This window comes from Lithobates pipiens, unplaced genomic scaffold, assembly GCF_037356315.1.
Source record: "Lithobates pipiens isolate NorthernLeopardFrog02 unplaced genomic scaffold, aLitPip1_a1.2 Scaffold_13, whole genome shotgun sequence".
NCBI lineage: Eukaryota > Metazoa > Chordata > Amphibia > Anura > Ranidae > Lithobates > Lithobates pipiens.
This window is the reverse complement of record NW_027507718.1, coordinates 251,009,430-251,026,631: the sequence shown is the minus strand read 5'-3', so window position 1 is coordinate 251,026,631 and position 17,202 is coordinate 251,009,430. Positions and strand designations below refer to the sequence as shown.

General features: G+C 40.6%; 1 protein-coding gene across 1 annotated transcript in view; it reads right to left on the bottom strand.

Annotated features, from left to right (window-relative positions):
* Nucleotides 1-7,592: 7,592 nt before the first annotated feature.
* Nucleotides 7,593-17,202, bottom strand: part of RCHY1 (ring finger and CHY zinc finger domain containing 1) — a 58,065-nt gene continuing 48,455 nt past the window's right edge. Inside the window, exon 9 of the mRNA XM_077476534.1 lies at nucleotides 7,593-10,722. Coding sequence (XP_077332660.1) covers nucleotides 10,594-10,722 — 129 coding nt within the window. The 3' untranslated portion in view covers nucleotides 7,593-10,593. The remainder of the gene's footprint in view (nucleotides 10,723-17,202) is intronic.

The window sequence follows — 17,202 nt, the reverse complement described above, 5'->3', positions numbered from 1 at the left end:
CCATGTCCAGCCCTGCCATTTTTTGCCCCGCTCACTGGGGCTTGGTCACAGAGGTGACTGGCGCCTTTTCTTCTCTTTGACAATGGAAGCAACATGTTTTAAAGTTGGGACAGGACCATGTAGCATCCAGTCTTCTTTTAACAACACTGTAAACGTTGAGGAGACCAGTTGCTGGAGCTTTGGGACAGGAATGTTGTCTTATTCTTGCCTGAAATAGGATTTGAACTGCTCAACAGTTCTGGGTCTTTGTTGTACTTTTTTGTTGTAAGATGTGCCAATTATTTTTTTTTTTATTTGGTTAAAGGTTTGGACTACAGGCAGGCCAGTTAAGCACTCAGACTCTTATACTAGGAAGTCATGCTGTTGTCATAGATGCAGTATGTGTATTTTATTTATTTTTTCTTGGGGTTGTATTGAAGAACAGATATTGCATGTCTTTTTTCCAATAGTTTGATTTTTTTTAATGTAAACTTTAGCTCCACTTTAAAATAGCTGTAAAGGCTGAAGGTGTTTTACCCAATGCATTAAGGTAAAAAACCTTCTACTGTCATTAACCCCAAATCGCACAGAGCAGGTATGTCATATTTATTTAAAAAAATAAATATATATATAACTTCACTATTACTTTAAAGTGGAGCTTCACCCTATATGGGAAGCTCTGCTTGTTTGCGTCCTCTCCCCTGGCACTTTAGTTGAGGGGGCAAGGGGGGCTGGTATCCTCTCCCACTTCTGACTCAGACCGCCATGGTGAACGGAGCTAGAAGTTTGGCGCAGTGCGACTTTCGCATGCACAGTGGTGTAGTGGTCAGCACTCTCACCTAGCAGTAAAAAGGGTCGCTGGTTCAAATCCCAACCATGACACCACCTGCCTGGAGTTTTCATGTTCTCCCTGTGCCTGCGTGGGTTTCCTCCGGGTACTTCAGTTTCCTCCCACACTCAAGACATGCAGGTAGGTTAATTGGCTTCTGTCCAAAATTGGCCCCAGTATATGAATGGGGACCTTGGATTGTGGGCTCCTTGAGTGTAGGGACCGATGTGAGTGTACAATGTACAGGGACAATTTTAGACACTCAACTCAGGTTGAACTGGATGGACTGGTGTCTTTATTCAACCTTACTAACTATGCAAGTAGACTAGAGTTCACTTTCTGCTTCCCTTACTACAGATGCTGCCGCCTGCACCCAAAGCTGACTAAAGAATCGGCTTGGGTGAGAATAAAGCGTAGTCCCTGGACAGGCAAGTGTCCTTATATTAAAAGTCAGTAGCTACAGTATTTGTATAGCTGCTCAATAAAAGAATATTCAGCGCAAGAACACACCTGAATGTACCTAAATAGATTTGCAAGCTGGACAGTAAAGGTTAACATACAACACCTTAATAATACATATAGCTCAAGACAGTGCAGCGCAAAATAAGAAATGAATAAAAAATGTCCTTTTAAAAGTCTATAAACATATCATGATGAACATAAGATGTGCCCCAGTGTTGAGGCTGTGCATCCAAACTTCAAGTATGCAAGAGTCCAGCCCATCCACCACAGACATCAGAAGCCTCTCACCTCATATCTTTGACTGTGGCCTGTGCCTGTGTGACCATTCCTCCCCCGATTACATGTGTTCCTCGTCAGTCCCTAATTGGGGTGTGGAAGATTTCCTCATTTGATCATCTCTGTATAAATTGAGTTGTGCCCATGGGGGGGCAGCAAGAAAAAACTACAAAGAACTCTGCTCCACTCTGGATTGACCACAAACCACCACTTTGGAAGGCATCCTGCAAGTCTGAATCCTATCCCCACCCTTTAATATGCCCCCTCTACTCTGCTTTCTCATACCAGTATACTCTGCTTTCAAATTCTCACTTCTTTTGCCCTCTTCTCCACCCCCAAAACTTATAATATCACCATCACTTCTACCCTCTTCTGCTAATGCTTAACCCACAAAGGACAGGGAAGCACATGCACTCATACACATCCCACTCCCATCATACTTTACTCACCCTCCTGCTAACCTCTGGAGATACCTGGTCCTCCAGTATCCCCCCACCTGGCTCTCTCCCTCCTCCAGCATCAGCTAGAATCTTCTCAATCTTATCTCGATCCCCCTGCTCCGAAACAACACCCTCCCCTTCACATTTGCCCTCTGGAATGCCCGCTCTATCTGCAATAAGCTCACTTCTGTCCGCAACCTTTTTTGTTTCCCTCTCCCTTAACCTTCTTGCAATCATAAAAACATGGCTTCAAAAGTCAGATTCTGCCTCGCACACAGCCCCCTCCCATGGAGGCCTCCACTGGACTCACCCAGACCCAGTGGAGAGAAAGGAGGCAGAGTTGGTTTGCTTCTATCCCCACTGAGCACCTTTCAAGTCCTGTCTACCCCTCCTCTTATTTTCAGACACTTTGTATTTGTCTGTTTTCTCACATTTCTCTAAGGATTGCAGTGATCTATCAGCCTTCTGGACCAGTGTCACGCTTCCTTGATGACTTCTCTGCCTGGCTACCCTACTTTCTTTCATCTGCCATACCCACCATTATCCTTGGTGATTTCAGAATCCCGGCCAATGTTAAGAGTCCAGCTGCATCCCAAATTTTCAACTTAACTTCATCCTTTGACCTTACACAATGGACAGTCCCCCACTCAATCTGATGGTAATACCTTCAAACCCGTTTTCTCCCATCTTTGCACCCCCTACAACCTCACCAACACCCCCTTTCCTCTCTCTGACCACAACCTCATCACTTTCAAAATATGCTCGTCTCCAATTGTCCCACCAAGCAGAAAACAATTACTGGCAGAAACCTTCGCCACTTTATGCCTTCTCTTTTCTACTCTGCAACTGATCACTTCTATAAACAAAATCTCACCCCTGTCTTGCCCCAACCTTACCACCTCTATCTACAACAGTTCACTGGACTCTATGTCTATTGCTCCTCACACCACACAAAATGTCAGGCCCTGACTATTACAACCTTGGCAGAATGACAACACCAGAAACCTTAAGAGACGTAGCTGAGCACTGGAGTGAGTGTGGCATTAAATCAACTCCTAGCATGCATTCACGCCTCTTCTCTACTTTTAACTCTCTACTTTCTCCACCACCATCTCCACCCAGTAAATCACTCACTGCTCACGAGATTGCCAATCACATAAAAAACAAGACTGATGCAATTTGTGGGGACATCTCCACTACACAGGCATCTAACCCACATAACATACCCTGTACAAATCCACTCTCAACACTCTCCTCTTTTGACCTTGCTACTACCGGAGAGGTATCTAAAGTTTTCTCAGACGCTCGCCTTACCACCTGTCCCCTGTTCCATCATATCTACTATGGTCACCCTCTTCTTCTAGCTTATGCCTCACTCACATCTTCAATCTCTCCCTCTCTACTGGCACCTTCCCCTCCCCTATAAAACATGCCCGGATCACCCCCGTACTTAAAAATCTTCACTGAAACCCACCAGCCTGAACAAATTAAGACCCATCTCCTTGCTCACTTTTGCGGCAAAACTTTAAAAATGCTTAGTCTACAACTGTCTTCGCTTCTACCTCACTGACAACAACCTTCTTGACCCCTTTACAGTCTGGTTTTCGCTTGCTACACTGAAACTGCCCTACTGAAACTCACTAATGACCTACTAACTGCTAAAACCAATGGCCACTACTCCATACTTATACTACTCGATCTCTCTGTAGCCTTTGATGCTGTTGACCATCCCCTCCTTAAAAAAAAAACTCCTCTTTGCCTTCAAGACTCCTACCTATCATAGTGCTCCTTTAGTGTGACCTATAATTTGGTTTCCTCCTCTTCACTTCCTCTTTCTGTAGGGTGTAGGTTCTGTCCTCAGACCCCTTCTCTTCTCCATTTACACCTCCTCCCTTGGTCTGTTAATAAACTTCCATGGCTTCCAGTACCACCTCAATGCCGACGACACACAAACCTATCTTTCTACTCCTCAACTGACTCAGTCTCCTCTCGCATTACTAACTGACATATCAATATGGATGTCACACCACTTCCTCAATCTCAAGCTTTCTAAAACCGAGCTCATAATTTTTCGAGCCCGTGCCCCCCTTGACTTCTCCATCAAGATCAAGAATACAACCATCAGTCCTTTCCCTCATGCCAAGGTACTAGGTGCAATCCTAGCTTTTAACCTGTCCTTTCGGCCCCAAATCCAATCACTATCCGAATCGTCCAGACTTCACCTACGAAACAGCTCCAAAATACGCCCCTTTCTAACCATTGACACCACTAAGCAACTTATTCACTCCCTTGTTATCTCTCGCCTTGACTATTGTAACTCCCTCCTCAATGGCCTACCTTTCTGCAAGCTATCCCCTCTTCAGTCTAACATGAATGCAGCTGCCAGACACATCCACCTTACCAACCAATCAGTGTCCACCATTCCTCTCTGCCAATCCCTCCACTGGCTTCTCATTGCAGAACAAATAAAATTCCAAACATTAACAATAACATACAAAGCCATTCAGAATTCTGCCCCCGAGCTACATCACCAATCTTATCTCCAAATATCAAAGTGTCCTCTTTGCTCCTCCCAAAACCTTCTGCTCTCTAGCTCCCTTGTCTCCTCCTCCCATGCTCATCTCCAGGACTTCTCCAAAACCTCTCCCATCCGCTGGAACTCACTACCCCAATCTGTCCGTTTATCTCCTACTCTGTTCACTTTTAGGCGATCCCTGAAAACTCATCTCTTCAGGGAGACCCATCCTGCCCCCCAGCCAACAATCAAATCTTTCACTCCCCTCATCAGTTCATCCCTCACAGTCCCTACCTTTTGTTTTACCAGCCCCCGTTAGATTGTAAGCTCGCAGGAGCAGGGCTCCTCTAACCCTCTTGTACTGTTGGTGCATTGTCTATTAAAGCACTGCATAAACTGTTGGCGCTATATAAATCCTGTATAATAATCTTTGACCCACAGGTCTAAAATCGCCTTCCCACAAATGGGGAACAATAGTAATACATAGGTCAATCAGTAACACCGGATATCATTTACAGTTGATGGAAAAGTAGCTCTGCCCATGATATGCAATTAAAATAAAAAATAATCGTGTGCTCTCTGTAATCCTTAATCTAGTAAAAAACGATAAAACACTAACAAAGCACTTAAGCAAAGTACATTTATTGAGCGCTCAGGTTGCAAATAAAACCAATAAGATAGCCACAGGTGATGTCAGTGCGTAGCTCCTCCCCTGTACACGTTACCTCCATAGGCGGGACTTAGAAAGTGTGAATGAAGCTACAAGGTCACCCGCACTTAAATACATACCTTCCCGGCCATCATGGAAACATGACGCTCCACACTGGATTGCCGATACAAAAAAAAGAAAAAAGGAAAACATAGCTGAACTTCTTCCAAAGTATACATCTAATTATTGCTAATAACACCATGTCTACTTGTGTAATACAACAGCCCAGAAGAAATGCAGGCTACTACTGCTAAACTTGTTAAAAATATAAAAAATTGACCAATCTGGACTATCGTGTTAAAGGGGTACTCCGACCCCAAATTACAAAAAACTATTATTGAATGAAAATAATTTTTAACCAATTTGTCATCCCATGGCCATCTTTAACCACTTCAGCCCCAGAAGGATTTACCCCCTTCCTGGCCAAGCCCTTTTTTGCAATACGGCACTGTGTTGCTTTGTCAATTGCGCGGTCGTGCTATGTTGTAATAAGCAATAAGCGCATATTGATTGGCTTGTACAAGAATTCTATCGTATCTACAAAATAGGGGATTTATTGTCATTTTATTTTATTAGTAATGGTAGCGATCTGCGATTTTTTTTATCGTGACTGCGACATTGCAGCGGACAGATCAGAAACTTTTGACACCATTTTGGGACCATTGGTATTTATACAGCGATCAGTGCTATAAAAATGCACTGATTATGGTGTAAAGGTCACTGGCAGGGAAGGGGTTAAACACTAGGGGGCGATCAAGGGGTTAAGTGTGTTCCCTCAGTGTGTTCTAACTGTAGGGGGGTGGGCTCACTAGAACATGACATATCACTGCTCCTGATCACCAGGAGCAGTAGTTTCCTGTCATGTTGCTAGGTAGAACAGGGACATGCCTTGTTCTGCCTTTACATAGAGTCCACAGGGACTCGTGGGCACACAACCACTATCCGTCAATGACGGAGTGACGTATAGGTACGTCGTTTTGCACACCCGTAACACTTTGCCGACATATCACCGTGAACCGGTTGGCAAGTGGTTAATAAAGCCAATAAAGATCATAATAAAACTATAATCATAATTCATTAAACCCAAAAACAAACAAAACATTATTTAACTTCCGAATATAAAACTATTCAGGACAAATTCAATATTCAAGCCAACAGGGGTCATAACCTTAGTTTCGCATTTCCAAAAAGACTCTCTGCGGCTTGTTGAATAAAATTACCACCTCTCCAAGGTTTGAGGCCCTTCTCATTCCCCCAAAATTTAAGACCCCTAGTGTCTCTATTGTGGCACATCCTGAAAGGTCAAGAGACACTCAGTTTTCAGATCTTTTCTAACATTATTCATATGCTCACCTACCCTTACATGTAAGATGCCCTAGATGTCCTTCCAATGTATTGGAGACCACATTTGCAATTGAGCATATATACTATACCGTGAGTGGTGCAAGTAATCTGCTCTTTATATACCGTTAACTGGTAACTGAAGAGGAAAATTCATTACGTTGAATATTGCCTTTTGAGCTCTTACAGGCTGCACACCTCCTACATGCATAGAATCCCGATAAGAAAAATATTTATGGGGGCGCCTTTCTATAAATAAACTGTGTATGTGTAGGGAGCAATGGGCCAAGGACCCAATCTTGTTTGGAGTATTCCCAAGTGTTTGATCACAACCCTTTCAATAGTTTTATGCTGGATACTATAATCCAAAATCATATGATATTCTCCATTATTGACAGACCTTTGGTTCTGTGTATCAGCTATATTGGAATTCCTGCCTATGGCCCTTTCCCTTTCAATTTCCTCATCTATGGAATTTTTTACATATACTTTTTGTTGGAATCTTGTTGCAAACACCTACAACAGGGACAAAAAGTGTTCTTCATAAAAACTGTTTTGTCTTACTCTTATATATTTTCCCCTCGGAATATTACACAGCCACATATGGTGGTGGCAACTGTTTAGAGGTATGTAGGCATTTTGGTCCGTTGGTTTGAAATGGTTAATGGTCCTAAACCGATCAACCTTTTTAAAAATTTCTAAGTCCAGAAAGGTCATCTGATGTGCATCAATATTCCAAGTAAGGTTGATATTTTTTCCATTAGTATACAATTTATGGGTAAAAACCTCCAAACAGTCTCTATCACCTTCCCAAATCATGATTAAATCGCCAATGTACCTTTTATAGCAAACCAGTTGCGGGGGGATGGTCCTTAAGAAAAAAACACCTTTCTCCCAGTGGGTCATAAATAAATTGGCCACACTGGGAGCGAAACGGGCGTGGATTTAAACAGAGGCATAACTTCACAATGACATTACTACTGGATATAACCACCATATAGAATCACAAACGTAAAAATAAATACAGGCCCCCGTAGCAAATTGCCGAATAAATATTTATTATAAAGGAATCCTCAACAAAATAAAAGTTATTAAACTATTGCTAAATTCCTCATTTGCAATGACCTTTTTTTTGGAAGGAACAAAGAAAAAAAAACATTTGTATCCAGTTTAATGCAATTACATCATCTGATGGTGTTTGTTTGTACTTTGTTTTTTTTTTATTAAAGGAACCCATGAGGAATGATATATGAAAGCTGCCATAAACCGACTTGTTTTTAAATTGCCTGTTCTAGAGCAGTCTACAGTACAGTTCTTTCCTTACTTGGTTAGCCACTGCCCCAAAACAGTATATCAGTACATCATAGTACAGTACATCCTCATCACAGGTCAGGGATTAAAGAGACATTACTTTGTCCATTCAGGGAAAAGGGACAGTGTCCGGTGATAGCTAACCTACCCCCCCCCCCCCCCCCCGAGAAATTATACTAACCAATCTATTCTACACCCCGCTCTGGTGTTGGCGCCATTCTTGGTTGATGTAGTCATGGTCCCTCCTCAAGCGATAGCGGTGAGGATAACCCTAAAGCATGCACCTTTAAAAACAAAGCTGTAATGGCATTATCAATTCATTCCAGGCAGGTCCCCTTAAAGAGACCCTGTCATCCCATGCCAATTAAGATTAGCATCTCAAGTTAAAATACTCACTTAAATACTAGGCAGTACTTGGTTGAAATTATTTGCCCCTGCTATGCTGAAATCAGCACACCCCTGACATCATCATCATGTGACGAAACACGTACTGTGGAGCTATGGGCTTATAACGTCACCACACTGTGAACCATGGCTATCTTTTTGGTGATGTTTGGAAATACTGTGATATGCCCATTTTATCTTGTTCTATGTAAGTGTATACGGTTTTAAATAAATGTTCCTTTTATACTACACCATGAGGTGGTTCTTTGCCTTTTTACGATTTATGTCTATAAGAAACAATCAACTAGTACTGGTGGAGTGGAGTGTTTTTGTGGCTTGTGGGGGTGCTCAGAGTGGCCAATGGGTCTTGTATATAGCAGACCGAGGTGGATGGATGCGGCGACTTACAACATATGCTCTGACCGCTCAGGGGATCAACACCATGCTGGTCCATGTTCTTGCTGATGGTGTAAGGAGATGTTTTGACATCACATCTTCATACTGACAGCATGTCTTCTGGGCACGTTTGAGGAGTTCTGGCTACATTCTTTTGGACTCTTTCCAGACTTATTTACTGTGTTATTTTATTAGAAACACTACACTTTTCCTTATATGCATTTACGAGTTGTTGCCTACAAATGGTGTTAGCTGCTGTTGTGAATTTTTAAACCTAAATGCAAGTAATTTATTGAATATTTTATTTTTTATTTTTTTAGCACAAAAAATACCTTCTTTTTAAACACCTCTGATACTCTGTGTTCCAGACGCATGCAGCTGCTCCACTCCAAAGCCCTGAGGCTAGCCAAGGTCCTGACTGGCTGGAGAAGCCTCACACAATCTGCAAACACTGTTAATGCAGATCTTGCCTGTGAGGACCTCTGCTGACAGCAGGGCTGGGGGCAAGGAGCAGCTGCATGCCTCTGGAAATTGTAGGCAGAGAGTATAAAAAAATGTCAGTACAGTAGGGCAAAGCATTATCTATAAGATACAGCCCAGCATATGCTTACGTGGGTACTCAAACTAGAAATGTTTACCTTAATAGGCATGGGTTGTCAGGGTCTCTAATCTGCTCTTGAGTGGCAGCCGCATACCAATGGCTGCAGAAAGGCTCAACTGTTAATTTCAAATGCATTTTAGGGCAGGTACAAATTAGCATTTGAACAAAATACACCAAACAGGTGTCCTGCCATAGTTCCACAATTGAAAATGGAAATCAAGTTGTAGGAGTCTAGTTCAAACACAAGGAATCTGCAAGGCAATCATTTAAAGAGAAACACGACCTTTGCCTCTATTCTCTGGATAGAGTTAGTTTCCACTAACTCTCCCAGACTGCTAATGGCCTGCCTGCTATAATATGTCCTGCATTTTTATAAAAACAGAAAACTGGTATCCCAGTGCCCATTTATACATGCAGAACTCTTGGCATTAGCTCACCAAAAACGAAAGGCTCACTGCAGCAAACATTAGCACAGAATTGGCAAAGCTTCAGAGCTCACCTCGAACTGTGCAGATTTTGGTGAACCAGTTATGCATAAAGGTAATGAGATTTCAGAACTGTTTTCACACAAACCGCATGCTAAATTTCCCAATGGTTGCCAAAGAGGTACTGTAAATTTGAATTGCTTAGCAAATCACTGCTGAGTGCAGATTGAAACAGGGTCATTTTGAATACTGTTAAGTAACAAGATGGCATGTGTAGCAATATATTGCATAATAATGTAAAAAAAAAAAAAAGAAGTTTTCCTTTAATTGGAACTTACAGGAACACAATACCCATGCCCATATAAGTGCAGCAGTAAACATCTCTGAGAGTTAATTTAGCAGGGTCTGAGTTAGATTTAGTGTACAGGGGCACGTAAGATTAGTTAAGTGGATACAATTCCTGAAGTTCCTATTCAAAATTGAAACACTGCATTACAAATCTGATGTTAAAAGCAAAAAATAAGCCTGTGTGCCCTTACTTTGGACTCTACATCTACTAGTATTCTTTACTAATACTTTGCAACAATCAGTTTTCATTTGTTCTAACTATATTGCCAAGCTCTTATCTTATATATCTCCTTCCTCTTGTCATTTATCCTTTTTTTTTTTTTTTGCTTTGATTATGATGAACATTCAGATGCTCCTCTTTTGCCTCTTGAAAACATGGGTGCTTACATCCCTCAGGGATTAACATAGCAGAACTTCGCAACTGGCAAAAATTAAAACTATCAATCTTCTTTCAGCTACATGTTCAACTGAGAGATATATATAACCAATAATTTCCTTATTGTTTTCAGTGTTCTCGTAGGACTAAAGTTTAGATGCTATAGCAATCTGTCCTTAAACAGCAGAACCATGTTTGAGGTTATGGAGTTGCGGACTGTGATAGAAGTTTCCCTTCTTGTGTGGTATTGTATGACTTGCAGCTCTCGCATTTCATCCCCAGAATATGGAAGGACACCGTACATCTTTTACTGCAGTCATTGCAAAGAATCTGTGTGGGTAAAAAAATGTATATTAGTGAAAATGGATCTGTCAGATACAAGTACACTGAATGTTTAATGTGGAGAATCAAATGAAGAATAAACTGTCCTTTGCAACCTAAGCTTATTTACATAAATATTTTATGTAGAAACTGCAATAAGCAAACATTTAACGTACATGAACTTCAACAATGAGCTTCTCATAAATGTTCCTTTTTATCTGTTTGCTCTGCTGCTGGAGCAATTTTTTGTACACGTGTTAATTGTACATTTTAGGCCTGAAGATTGCTTCAAACCCCCAAACAACATATAGTTTCTGAAAGCAGAGACCCTGTAGAATAAAACAGCGGTAGCTTCAATTTTTTAACATCAAAAAATATTTGTGCTACTTTTTATCAGTTATATTTTCTGTAAAAAAAAAAAAAATACAAAAACACAATGTAGTATCCAATTTTTGATTAGATATAAAAGATGAGGTAGCCTTTGGTAAATAAATGTCAAGTCTTAAAATTGCGCCCACTTGTGAAACTGAAAAAAAACCAAAAAAAAAACCCATGGTACTCAAAAGTGTCTATAGAAAATGCTTAAAAACATTTACAGGTCATCAGCTTAGAGTTAACAATGATGGTCCTGGAATTATTGGTCTTACTCCACAATGTGGTACAACTGTAGTATGCCCAGTACCTAATGCCCAGGTATGTTGGGGTGGAGGGCTGTTTTTTTTTAAGGCGTTTATTTGTTTTAAAGTTTTAAATTTTTCTAACTTAACTTTTTTGCTAAACACAAAATGGCTGACAAGCTCCCTATGTGACAGCATAGGAAAGGTGACAGGTCCTAAAAAAATAAATAAATAATAATAAAAAAATAATAATATCAGGGTTCTATTGGGCTGCTAATACAACTTCTGCACTTTGTTAAAAACTGCTCAAACTAGGTTTGACAGGTTTGAACATGGAAGTGCTCAGAGCCGAGTGCCATGGAGGTCCAAGGCATCCATAAGAGAAATGCAGTTTCGGGACCCATTTCGGGGTGGGTGGATGTAGGTGGGGGCCAGAAGGCATACAGATGTAAAACAATTGGACGGCAGTCAAATCATTTCTACTACAAAGCCAACAGCTCAGTGTAAAAAGGCAAACAAACTCCTGACTGCTATTATCGGCAGGAGTTTGTTTACAAATTGGTGCTGGTGCCAAAATGACATAATGCTTACGTATGTAAGGATATTAAAGTGATTGTAAACCTCAGACATGAAATACGAACAAAGCATAGCAAAGCTCTATAGTGTGTACTTGTCTCAGTTCAGAGCACCAAGTGTAATTTCTGTCTTCTGCCTTGTTCCTCTGCTATCAGCACAAATAATTTGACAAGTTTATCTGACACCAAGAGAAAAATGGTGACAGGGGAGGGCTCTCCAGCTGATTTACAGCCTCAGCTCTGTTCCTGTGAGCTGTGTCCCTTCCCTCCAATCAGCTCCCAGAGCTCTCCTTACTGAGCTATTAAGTATGTAATTTCAGCTCTTCGTTCCCTTTTTTCTGAACTCTTAAGCAAGCTTTATAAATTGTAGACTTTGACTGGATGTAGAAAAGAGAAGACTGCAGATAAACAGGTGCAACCCATCTAGGAGGATTTGTTTAATCTATGTGCATCATCTGAGGCCAGGCACTTCACTTCACTGGATATATGTAAGGTATATTTATTCCATTAGCATGAAAAATGCCTGTTGATCTTGCAAGAAATCTTGTCAACTGATAAGAGTGCAGCTTGCGCAGAGAGCACAGAATGATATCAGTTATAAATGTTCAAGAGACTGTAAGACCCAGTCATGTTTATGTTACATACAAGCGGGCGAAAGGGTCCCCAGTAGTCCTGTTTCTGTTGTTATCCTATAATTGGATGGCAGAATCACCAAATTAAAATAAGGCCACATGCATACTGGAAGTTTTTGACGTGGTGCTCTAATGGACGTCTGGCATTTTTTCTTTCTGCCTCTAAACACTCTTGCATTATAGCCTATGTGTCTATGCATACATAAGCATTTAGAGGAGTCTGGCATCAGAAAAAAAAACCTCACTGACAGCATGTCCAGAAGCAGTGGCATTTCCGGCAGAAAAAACTTGACGCATATAACTGCGTGTTAACGCTAGGCGTATTTAGCACTTGATCCTTAATTCATTTCAATGGCCAGAATAAATTACTATTCTGGCCAATTAAATAAATGAACGCCCAAGCGATTGAGGTGCTTAAGCATGTTGCACATGTTTACATTCCTCCCCCCCACCAAAACACTGCTGCCAGAAGGAAAGGGGTCTAGAAGAAGTGGCAAAAACGTCCTCTGTGCATAAGGGATAAAAAAAAAAAACTTGAAAAAAAAAAAAAAAAAGAAATATAATGCCGCCACATCTAAGGAATGGTAAGCTGGAAAGTAGACACCCCAACATGATCAAATTTTTGGTCATAGAGATAAAGAGCAGTCTACAGAAGCAGGGTACAGTTTAAGGGTAAATTCCAGTAGGACCATTTTTTTCATAAAATGTGAACTGTGTCATGTAATGTGTGAAATATCCTCTCTGAAAGTCTAATTGTCTCCATTCCTGCTGGTACCTGAGGCCACGGTAGGTTGTTAGACTTCCAGTTATAAGCAATCATCCATTGGATAGAACTGCATAATGAATGGAAGAGTTTCACACAGGGTGATGGAACATTAGGTATATTTGCATATAGAAGGCAAATCTGGGGGGTGGGGGGGTGGGTACAATCTTTTGTTTAGATCTTTCTATTCTTTCGATTGCCCTTTGCCATATGTAGGTGATAACTCGAGAAAATGTGTAGAATTGTACCTGGAGCCTGGCAAACCCTAAAACAGTTTGGAGAGATTGAGGATTTCTACCTGTACTCATCATTGGAACATAAAGCACATGAGAATCTTAACTCACCATATTTCTATAATCACTTTATTTGTTCTGTAATATTATATATCACCGAGATACTAATTTTTTTGATATTGATTTTCTTTGGCTGTACTCTTTATACAATTGAGCTTCCAAATAAAACTTTTGTAAAAAATAATTTTTGGTCATAATTGTTTGCAAATGAAGAAATGTGCCGGTACTAAGGAGGTTAACCATGGAGCTTGAAAATGGTGCACTAGATTCATTAATGTACAGGTAATACACACAGGTAGGAGGAAATGAAGGGATTAAAATACTGGTAACATACAGTGGGAGGATGGCGATGAAGGAGTTAATGTTCAGGTGGGCAGGATAAGGGAGGTGAGGGCTTAATTTACAGGTCACTAAGGAAAGTATTGCAGATGGCATGTGTAAGAGAGGAGGTCAGCAAGAAAGGGTAAAGAAATAAATAAATAAAAAATCATTGTGTCACCGTAACAGAGCAAATAGATCAGTAGCTGCAGCCGCTGATCCATTCATTCTGTGCGCATTCAAAAGTACTAATCTGTTTCCTTCCCCTATTGTAAGTGGAAGGAGAGGGATCAGTACTGTAAATAGTATCATGTGACCCCTCGTATAGGTTGGATACAGTGTCTGTTTTTTCAGACTTCTAGTAACAGCTCAGGACACAGCAATCACCCGGCAGATCTGCTGCCAAATGGCCATTTATTTAGTGCCGTCCATAAACAGCACTGGGTATAAAAAAAGGGTCACGGATCCATCGTTGAAAAACATGAATTGGTGTGGTGTGTGCAGTTACAAGGAATTGAGTCAATTACTCCACTAAAATATTCTTAAACTTGTAGTGCTGCATCTTTTTTTACAGAGATAAACCCAATATGTTTTCTCACTGCCACAGTAAATCAGACAGGCAATTTTAGGGCACAGCCAAGTCCAATTTTAGTCACAATTCTTATCAAGGCATAAAATCCAGTTGCCAAGTTCAGCCCAGAAGAATCTAGTGGGCTTAAAAAATGTTTGGCCAGCTTGCACAGACTCCAGCTGACACATTAGAGATAGGTTGGCATCACTCTGCTTTGTACCACAGCAGTAATGGTGAATTTTTCCAACAGGCAATAAAGAGTTGCAGACATGACATACAGTAAAGGTGAGCTCCAGAGCTGATAAAAAGGCCGATTTAGAACTACAGCGCGACTTGGAAATGACTTCTGTGGGGCTGCATTCACACCTGAGCGTAGCATTTTCAAGCGTTTTTTACCGCGATTTTGTGCAGGGCAAAAGGTCACCAATGTTAAAAGAAAAACGCCCAAATCTGCTTAATTCGAGCGACAAAAAAAGGGTCCGGAACTTGTTTGAGCTTCAGGCGTTCGGCTTCAGGCGACATGTAGTGGAGATGTGAACCACCTTCATTGAGAATAATAGAATTTTTCCCCTCTAGCGTTTTGTAGCTTCAGGCTTCAAGCTACAAAATGCTCAGGTGTGAATGGGGTCTAATAGAAGTCAGTGTAAGTTGCCTGAGTCTTCATAGAAACTACTTTCCTCCTCTCTGGGCAGTCCGCCAAGAAAAGAGAAAAAAGATACAATGTTTACACTTGAATGAATGAACTCAACTCTGTGTGTAGAGTTCTCAGTTTCACCATTTAAAGACTAAATCTTTTCTGACACTTGTTGCTTACAAGTAAAAATCCTGCATTTTCTGCCAGAAAATCACTTAGACCCCCAAAAAATTATATATATATTTTTTTAGCAGAGATCCTAGGGAATAAAATAGCGGTTGTTGCAACATTTTATGTCACACGGCATTTGCGCAGAGGTCTTTCAAATGCATTTTTTTGGGGGAAAAAAAATACACTAAATGATTTAAAAAAAATAAAAAAATAATAATAAAAAAAAAAACTAAAAAACAGTAAAGTTAGCCCATTTTTTTTTTGTCCAAAAGTTTTGACTACCTGTTTTTATTTTATAGGCTGCTTTCACACTGGAGCGGGCAGGCGTTGATGGTAAAATGCTGCTAGTTTTAGCAGCGCTTTACCATCATTTTAGCTGTGCTATTCTCGGCTGCTAGTGGGTTACATATAACCCAGCTAGCGGCCGAAGAAGAGATTAAATGCCTGTTAGGTTTTATGAGATGAAGGGGAATTAAAAAAAAAAAAAAAAATCGGCCTAACATATCGGCCCCAAAAAAATTAAAAAATAAATAAATCGGCATCATATATCGGCCGCCATGATTTCTAAATATCGGCATCGGCCAAAGAAAAACCCATATCGGTCAACACACACACATACATACATATATATATACATACATATATATATATATATATATATATACACACACACACATACACACATATATACATATACATACACACAAATGAATGCAATTATGTGTTCATTACCCAAAAAAACAAATCCCTTTCACTGCCATGGGCTAGCTCCCAATTTGCACCTTTAGATCCCTTTCACATGGGGTGGATTCTGTTCCGATCAGCAAGGGATCACCTCACAGATCCCCTGATCAGAGCACAGGATGATACATCTGTGTCTGCTCAGTTTCTGCCGAGTGGACATGGATACAAGCCCATTTACACCCGCTTGTCCATAGAAATGAATGGACTTTCCGAACAGGTCTGCCTGAAAAACTAACGGGCGTACCTGATCAGAATGGCCACGTGAAAGAGGCCTTAGATAGCCGAGCCAAATGTGCATTTTTAACATGCACCAATAAAATGGACAGTTCACTAAGGCCTCCTCAAACCATATATTTTGTGAAAGCAGAAGACCTGTACATGTAAAAATAGGAGTATCCTTGTGCTTATACATCCTATCATACATGGCCAAATATAAAAAATAAAAAAAAAAATAATAATAATAATCCTCATTGCAAGTACGTACACGCACAATTTAATACCCATACTACCTACTAAATTGCAAAAGATAGTAGGACAAACCCCCAAAAAATTATTCAAATATATTAATAGTAAAAAGGTCAGGTCTGAGTATGTAGGCAAAAATAATCAGAGTGGTTGACTGGGGACAAAGAGAAGGCAAATTTATTAAATACTTTCTTCAGCTCTGTTTATACAAAGGAGCTCATGTCCATAATAGGGGTGGTAGTGACACCACCCCAAATGATTCACAATAGCTCAAAAGTGATATGGTGCAGAAATATTTAGGCAGAATAAAAGTTGGATAAAGCACCTGGACCAGATGGCATCCACCCACGGATCCTAAAAGAATTGAGCTCTGTCATTTCAAGGCTATTGTTTCTAATTTTTAGGGACTCGTTAATGACTGGAATGGTACCACTGGATTGGCGCAGGGCGAATGTGGTGCCCATATTTTAAAAGGGATCAGTCTTCACCATGTAACTATAGACCAGTTTGGTTAACTTCTATAGTCGGGAAGATACTGGAGAGATTAATAAAAGACAACATAGACGAGTCCTTGCTGGAAAAAAATATCTTGAGCAACAGACAGCATGGATTCATGAAAGACAGAAATTGTCAAACAAACCTGATTTAGTTTTAGGAGGAGGCAAGTAAAACCTTGGACAGAGGGGTGGCTGTGGACGTGGTATAC